We start from the raw sequence: 8,689 nt of genomic DNA, 5'->3' as shown, positions 1-8,689 counted from the left end.
ACAGGCCAAGCGGCAGCACACTTTCTGTCCGTCCTTCCTCACGTCGCTGCCTGTGCACATGCCTTCTTGCGCAGGGCGGGGCTCTCGGTAGCCGACCCGGACATTCCTTGAGAGCAGAGCACGCCTCTGCTCTTCCAGTTCATTAGGGAGTCCACACTAGGCATTTCTGCTCTATGGAACACCATGCGCTCATACCTGTTTCCTCCGTGAACTCGAGACGGGCTTGACCTGTTTAAGAGGAGAAATCCAGACCCGGAGCGAGGGTTGCTGAACGGGGAGACATCCTGCGGGGGGCGGCCCCCGCCGTCCCGAGGCGCCCAGGTGCGCCGGCGCGGGCGGCGGGGACGCACCTGCGCGCAGGTGCGCGGAGAGGAAGCGCCTCGCGCCGCCTGCTTCCCGAGCGGCCACTGCCACCTGATGGCCGGCCGCAGAAGTGACGCCGGGCCGGCCCCCAGTCGGGGACGTCCTTGCGGCGCTGCTCGGCAGGCGGACGCGCCTCGGAACGCGCGGAATCCCGGCAGGAATCCTGCAGCGGTGCCAGGCCCCGGGCCCTGCTGCACGGGCGCTGACAGATGAGCGCGCCTGCGGCAGAGGAATCACCTCCGGGAACCGACCGCGGAGAGCGCAGCCAGTCCGCCCAGCGGCCGGCGAGCCCTGGTCCCGCGCTGCGCTCCAGTCCGCCGCTCGCTCTGGCTGACAGCGGCTCTGCATCTGAGGCCGCACCCTTCCCGGCCCAGTTGTCCAAGAATCCCCCGGGGCCGTGCGGGAACGGTACTTTCCGGGCCTGAGGCCGACGTCTCCCCGCGGGGACCCGGGGCTGGCGCGGTGGGCAGGCCTCCCCCAGCGGGCTCCGCCCTCCCCGCGGAGTTACCTTCGGGGCCGGGGCCGCCTTTCCCGCTGGGACCTGAGGGAGGCCACGCGCTGTCGGCGAGAGGCTCTGCTTTCAGTAACAGCAGAGCGTCCTCCGCCCCTTCCCTGGAGGGCTGGGGGCCGCGGTGCGAATATGCCACCATCCCCTCCTGACTGTTTACTAAGGACTCTGGAGCGTAGGCATTTCCAAGGCAAAGAAACTGTTGACACCTTTTCTAAAAAAAAAAAAAAAGCAGTCGGACCTGCCGGCCCGACTTCCGTTTATGTAACTTAAAGGAACTCAGAAGGTTCCGCCTGAACAGGCATTTCCGTGACTCAGACCTCGCCCCTACCTTTCCCGGCTGCTTTCTGGAAAGATCAAGGCCAGGAAACGGGCGGGGGTGTGCAGCTCTCCCTTCACTTGAGAGACCCAGCCTGACCCTCTGCTGCCTCCATGCCTGGGAGGGGAAAGTGAATCTCTGCTCCAGCGGGACCTGAATCCCACTCTGGTGGGTCCCTTGGCTCAGGGGATCCGTGCTGGGCTGACCAAAGGCTCCTCCACGTGTGGAAAACACGGAAAGAAGCACAGCAAAGTCTGAACGACTCAGAACACCCAGAGTACTGCCGGAGGAAATGGTCCATTCGCGCCCCGTGCACAGGGGAAAGGAAAAGAGAGCCTACCGAGAAAGAGAGGTCCCCTTCTGCTACCTTCTGAAATCCTTGTTTTCTTTCCCCGTGGGAGACTGTTGGCAAAAGAAGCCCCGGTTTTGTTCCCTCCCTGGGTGCATGTCCTCAGTGATGGGACTGCAGCCTGTCCTGTCACTGGAAGGGCAGGGTACCTCCCTCTGGCCCTTTGGTCGACAGGAAGTCACAAAAGAGAAGGTGTTCTGGTTCCCAGCCAAGGCCTCTGGAGGCCTTGCATGCTTCCTGTCTCTCAGAGATCTCTGGGCCTGGCTGCTGCAGGATGAGTCACCCAGCTGTCTCAGCTGAATCTCCGGATGTGCTAGGAAGCTGCATGGAGAGGAGTGAGGCGGCACATTGACTCAGGGCTGACACGGCAGCAAGCCCTGCAGAGCCCAGCTCAGAAGGGCAGAACCCTGCCACCTCAGATCACGAGCAACACTGAGGGTTGTTGATGAAGGATGGTTCCTTACGCAGCAACAGCTGACTGACACACCCACTGCCTTTATTTTTCTGCCCGTCCTGGACCCACACAATGTCACCCAGCTGGGTAGCCACGTCTCTGGGTTATTCCCCCACTCTCTGCCTTCTGGGGCTCGGTGATAGGAAAGCATCCTCCCACTAAGGAAACTTTACAGACTGGGTAAAGTTTGGGTGTCCGCAGAGGCCGGGCTGGTGAGCCCTCTGCACTGAGGGGCAGCAGGGGGCTGCTGCCCAGTCTCCGGTTTTTTCCTGAAGATTTTCCTCCTTCTCTTTGAAACAACTGCTCTGTGAGATGGCGGATTGGCTTCCTGCAACGGCTTCCATTCAGTAACCTCCTAGGGTGGACTCACCTTTTCCTCCTGGAGCATTTCTTCAAGGATTAGCTCCTCATTTGGGTGAAGGGGAGCCTCAAATAACTTCTTGAGAAATGCTCTGTGCAGGGTCAACCTCCTGAGTCCTTCTATGTCTGAAAACACCTCTACTTTGCCTTTAAACATTGGCTTGCTCTAGATGTCTAGGTGCAAAATTAACGTTCCTCACAAATTTAGAGGTGGTGTTCCTTTTCCCCCCAGCACCCAGAGTTACTGGTGAGGCGTCTGATGCCAAATGCATCCCCCCTGCACCCACCTTTTTTGGAAGCTCGGAGGATATTTCCATTATCCTTGATATTCTGAAATTTTGTGCTGCCGTCATGTGAGTCTTTTTGATCCGTTATGCTGGGCACTCAGAGGGCCCTTCTGGCCTGAAGGCTCATGTGCTGGGAAGTTGTCTCCTATTATTACTATTATTTTCCTATTTCTGTCCCTTTTTCTCTGTCTATATTTTTGGAGCTTCTATTGGACAGACATTGTAACCTCATGGATTGATTTTTTTGGTTTCTTCTTTCATATTTTCTGCCTCTTTATTGTGCCATATTGTGGGAAATTTTCTTATACATAGACACGTGTGTAGACATAGAAATATATAAGTGCAGATAATAATAATTGTGTAATATTATATTATGTATAATTCATATCATACTTATATATAATATACATAATAATTTATATTATATACAATATTTTTATATATAAATAAGTTTTGGCAACAATACATCAAATTTCTAAGAGTTCTAGTTTTCTAATTGGTTCTTGTTTTATTTATTTGTATTTTCTTTATTTAACAACTTAATTCACATGCCATGAAAGGCACCCATTTAAAGTAAATTCAAAGGCTTTTAGTATATTCCCAGAGTTATGCATCCATCGCCACAATTTTAGAACATTTTTTTCTAAAAAAAATCCTATAACCCTTAGCCATCACTCCACATGCCTCCCTATTTTCTCCCCTGCTGCCCAACCCGAGGCAACCACTAATCTAGTTTCTGTGTCAATGTCTTCCTGGCTCTATCATCTGATTTCTTGAATCTGACTTCAGTGAATTAAGGACTTACAAGGGATAAGAGGTGATTAATTAGGCTGTTTCCTGCCCCAGGAGACAACTATGGAAGAAAAAGGCAAATATATGTTGAAAATTAAAGGATAGAAAATGATATGTTTATAAATACCAACAAAAGAAAGTAGATTTGGCCACAGTAATATTTGGAAAAATAGAATTTAACGACTGAAGAGTTAACAAGGACAAAGAAGGATATTTCATATAAAAAATATACTCCATTAAGAAATTATGAGTCATGAATTTTTCTGCACCTAACATCATAATCGTGAAATATTTTTATATGTTAAGATGCTTTTCATTGCAAGTAACAAAAACCACAACTCGAGCTGGCTTACATAATAAAGGGAATTGAAGGGAATTGCAGTGCTGACTCTGGAGAAGGCAGTACCCCAGAGGGAGGGGCCCGAGACCCGAGTCTGCCCCTCCTCTGACATCCGTGTGGCCTTGGGAAGATCGTATTCTCATCTCCATCCTTAGCTGTCTCACCTGTGAGGTGGAGACAATGATCCCTCCTTTCTGGGGCTGTTGGGAGGAGTAAATAATGAAACTTCACACATGTACTGATTGTGTGCTCACCAGGTGCCAGATGCTGTCTTGAGCACTTTATGTGTCTTGACTCTTGTAAATTCACATCAACCCTGTGAGGTAGGAACTGGTATTAGTCTCATCCTATGACTGTTGTCTCGGACCGCTGACTAGGAAGCAGTGGGGCTGGGATTCTGAGCAAGGCTGTCTGGCTTCAGAGCCTGTGCTTTTTCAGAGCTTAATTAAAATACAGTTTCCTAGAAACAGTGTCATAGTTCTGAAAGGCCCACCAGTGAAGCTTTGATGGATCAACTAGATGTAAGGCCATGAACAGGATACAAAGGAAAACCCAGGAAGCAGGGAAGCAGAAAGAAATGTGTTATCCTTTCTCTCAATGACCCAGCCTCTGGCCAAGGAGAGGACTGGAGGCCGAGGACGGGAAGGGGACGGGATGGTTAATCTTAAGGAGGCCTGACTGTGAAACTCTTAAACTTTGAAAACTAAGGTTAGAGGCATCCTCAGGGCCAAGTACATAACAAATGTGGCACAAGGGTGTTGAGGACAATAAACCTAAGTTGAAGCTGTGGGCAGCCCTTTCTCCTTCTTACTATCATATTTGTAGCCATAAAGCCAATTCCACAGTAAGGTGGGTGATACTTAGAAAGGAACGTGCAAGGGGCTGTGAGTGAATGGTCAGCAGGAGACCTGGACTGACCTCGGCCTGCCTGAGAAATGACCCCAGGCATCTCCCTCTCATACTGTCCCCTAGAAAAAGCTAGATTTGCCTGGATGAGGGAGGACATCTAGGCTGAGTAAACAGAAAATGCAAAGACCCTAATGCGGGACTGTGTTTGACATAACTGAGGCACAGGGAGAAAGCCAGTGTGGCTGAAGCACCGTGAACCACAAGGTGTCGGGAGGTGACCCCTGAGAGGGAGCAGGCCACGCCTGCTGGTCTTGTGGTTGGATGTCTCTCTTTATTGGGGTTTAACACATTCATCCTACGGCCGCAGGGTGCTGTGAGTCATGGTGAGCAAGTTAGCCCTGAGATCCCCCACCCAGCCACCCAAATGATGGATACAGGATTCCTGTTCCGGCACAGGTGACTTCAGGGTCCCTTTATTAGGAGTGCCCCCAGAATGCTATGCAGTAGGCACTGAGGGGTAGCGACCCAGGAAATTCCTTTAAAAACTTCGTAGCGATAAGAAACACAGTAGTACTTTTATTTACTTTGCTGGATATAAGCTTTAAAAGATAGCCGTCTTTCCTAAAGATGGTTTTATTTATTCACTCTTTCCAAAGACTGAGACATCCATCCTCACTGAAGACCATATATCTATTTTTAAGGTGGCCTAAAGGGGTTTGTGGAGTGGAAGTAAGAGTGGAAGTAAGTCCTCCACAGGGGTCGCCCCTGGGAGATCACACGGAGACTGGGCGCTCCCGCGGTGCGCATACCAACGTTGGGATAAGTAGACCATACAGCTTGGCACCCGCCCCTTTGCGAAGGGCAGGCGAGTGCCCACAGAGCCCAGGCAGAGACCTAGTTCGCATGCGCCGGGGGCGGGGCTGATCCGGGGCGGGGCTGATCCGGGGCGGGGCGAGGCGGAGCCGGGGCGGGGCGAGCGGCCGTTGCAGGGCGTGGGCGGCACTCGGGGTCCTTGCTTAACCTCCGTCCGCTCTCCCGGAGCAGGTGTCTCCTCTTCGGGCAGGCCCGGCCCAGCCGGGAGTGACACCGCGGCCCTGGCGCAGCTGCCGCCGCAGTCGCCGCCGCCCTCGCGGGCGCAGACGTCCCCGGGACCGGCGAGCGGCGCCGCCCCCAACCGCCGACTGGGCAATGTCCGCGGCGTATCTGTGCCGCGGTCGCCGCCCGGGCGTCGGGCCCGCCTGTCCACCCCCGGGACCAGCCGCCTGTCTTCCGCGGCCCGCGAGGAGCTTCGGCGTCGCCTGCTGGGCCTCATCGAGGGCCACCGAGTGGTCATCTTCAGCAAGAGCTACTGTCCGCACAGTGCGCGGGTAGGCGGGCGGGGGCTTCCGGGCCCACTGGTCCGTCGCCTCCGCGGCCCCCCACCCCTGCCCGGGTCCGCTGGTCCGTGTCCGCCCGCTCCCCGGGCCTCGGGCCCGTCCGTTCCGCCCTCGCCCGCGGACCCGGTCCGGAAGGCTACACCGGCCCCACCGTCCTCGGCTGGGCCACGCGGTCCTGCCTTCAGCCTCCGGACGGGCCTGCGGGCGAGAGCCGCTGTCCTGCCCTGGCCGCGAGCCTGGTGGACGTGGGCGGGGGATCCGGAGGGAAAAGGTCTCACGGGTCCTGTCCTGGGAGGAGAGCAGCGGGGAGAGGCCGGCACTGGTCCCGTCCCGACCGCGTGCCCCTGGTGCTCTTGGCGCCTCAGCGGCAGTGTGGGCCGGACTGCACGCGGCCCCTCACTGCACCTGTGTTGTGAGTTTGAGCAGTGAGCCTCTGGAAGCCAGACCCATCTGTATGACGGCACCTTGCATATTTGAGCTGTACTTCACGTTACTGAGAGTCAAAATAATACGCGGAAGATGCACAAGCATAAACTGTTGGGATAGGTGCGTGAAATTATGATTTTCAGTCTTATTTTCAGATTTCCATTGACTTATACGTTGTTCAGGCAAACGTGTATCCCGCACGTGCACCTTCCAGTGTCTCTAGGAAGACCACACTCCGGCAGGAGCCTCCTGAGCCCCCTGGTTCATATACCACCCCCACCCCCACCAGGGTGACCACTAGCCAGAATTACTTGCTTTTCCTTACAGTTTTGCCGCCAAACATATGTATCATTAAACCGTACTTTGTGCCTTTGGGCTTGTTTTGGTACTTTATGTTAAGTAGAATCATGCATTTGTATTCTGCACTTTTTTCCTTCAACAGTTATGTTTTAGAGATTGATGCATGTTAGTACCTGTAACTGGGGTTTGTTAATTTTCATTACTGTACTCTTCCCTAGGATGACTCATAACCACAGTGTATCAGTTCTGCTGTTTCTAGTATTTTGCTCTTCGATACAACATGGTTATGCCTATTCTTACCGTATGGCCCGGTGCACGTACACAAGACTCGCTATTTTAGAGTAGGCATTTTGAAGCTGAACGGCTGGCCCACAGAGGAAGCATGATTTCTTCCTTAACGAGGTGATACCAGAATGTTTTTCCACGTGGTCTTACCACTTACCCTCCCACTGGCAGGGTATTAACAGTTCCCATTACTCTGCATCCTTGCCAACAGTTGATCTATTTTATTATTGGATTCTGGCGTTTATGAGATGGTATTTCATTGTGGCTTTAGCTTTGCATTTCCCTGATAACGCTGAACATCTTTTCATGTGTTCACGGGTCATTTGAGTTTCCTCTTCTGCCAAACGTTCAGGTATTTTGCTTATTTCTCTGTTAGGTTGTTTTATTTATTTATTGTTACTGATTTGTAGGCGTTCTTTATGTATTTTGGATGCTAGTCGTCTGGTGATATGTATTGGAAAATCACCCAGATTTGGCTTTTCTTTTTGCTCTCTTTTCGGGATCTTTTGGTTAACTGAAGTTTGGAAGTTTAACGTGGTTGACTATCACTCTTTTTCTTTTCTGGTTTGTGCTTTTTGTGTCTTATTTAAGAAACCTGTTTCTACTCTGAGGTCATAAAGATACTCTCCTGTATTAGCTCCTGAAAGTTTTAGAGTGTGCTTTTCACACCCCGCTTCTTTAATTCCACCTGGACGTGAAGCTGAGGACGTGTGGGGATCCAGTTCTTTTTTTCCTTTATAACTTGTCAGTTGTCCCTGCTTCATTTTTTGGAGAGTCCATTCTTTCCACGGTGGTTTGAATGCTCACTCATCACCTATCAGGTTCTCACATATGTGTTGGTCTCTTTCTAGCCTCTGTCTTCTTTCTCTACGTATTTGAGTAGTCCTTTGGAGCTTATAAAAGGGCCAAGCAGTCAGAACTGTGCCTGGCCACTGCTGTGTCGCTGGGGCCTAGAGTAGTAGGCAGGTAAGTGAGTTGAGTGAATAAACAGCCTTAGATTGTTCTGGTCAAACCTTTGCTGACACAGAAAATCTTAGGACAGATGATTTTCTGTTCTGTGTGCGTCACCCCTTCCAACAACGTGGCCACTACTTTGAGTCCTGTTACATAATTGGACAGCTCTGTTTACTGGAGTTTTTAAAAAATTGAGCCCAAATCTGTCTCCCTGAAACATTTGCTCACTTTTGGAGGTGATTGTCGCTCCAGTGCACAGAATGTCTCCCTGAAACATTTGCTCACTTTTGGAGGTGATTGTCGCTCCAGCGCACAGAGTTAAGAGTCTGGCTTCTACTTGGATGGTAGATATTTCAGTATTTTCCCTGAGTGTTTTTCTTTCCTGGCCAAGCTTTTCATGTGTTTATGTCATTTGTCTTTACATGTGACCCTTCGCTAAATGGATTGTGCAGTAGTTTGACCATGAACCGCTTAAATGTGTCACCCAGACTGGACACCGTATTCCACATCCCTACCTGTGCAGAGTCAGGTAGAGAGGTTTGTTCCTTTATTGGGCCGCTAATGTCATTCAGCAAGTGTAACTGGGTGCTTAGTGATTTGCGCTGCAGAAATGAATAAACTGTGGCCTTGCCTCCCAAGAACTCGTGGTCTAATGGAGCTGTAATCAGCCACTTCTCAGGTACCCAAAGAAACACGTGTGCGAGACAGGTGCTGTGGGAATGAGAGG

The 8,689-nt window shown here is 51.7% G+C and overlaps 1 protein-coding gene across 1 annotated transcript in view; it reads left to right on the top strand.

Moving 5' to 3' along the window:
* The first annotated feature begins 572 nt into the window (after positions 1 to 572).
* Positions 573 to 8,689, top strand: part of TXNRD3 (thioredoxin reductase 3) — a 52,261-nt gene continuing 44,144 nt past the window's right edge. Inside the window, exons 1-3 of the mRNA XM_060163070.1 lie at positions 573 to 771; positions 2,586 to 2,706; positions 5,487 to 5,988. Of these exons, the coding sequence (XP_060019053.1) occupies positions 573 to 771; positions 2,586 to 2,706; positions 5,487 to 5,988 (822 nt within the window). The remainder of the gene's footprint in view (positions 772 to 2,585; positions 2,707 to 5,486; positions 5,989 to 8,689) is intronic.

This window comes from Lagenorhynchus albirostris, chromosome 10 (assembly GCF_949774975.1).
Source record: "Lagenorhynchus albirostris chromosome 10, mLagAlb1.1, whole genome shotgun sequence".
NCBI lineage: Eukaryota > Metazoa > Chordata > Mammalia > Artiodactyla > Delphinidae > Lagenorhynchus > Lagenorhynchus albirostris.
The sequence above is the reverse complement of the archived record's forward strand: the minus strand, read 5'-3'. Positions and strand labels throughout refer to the sequence as shown.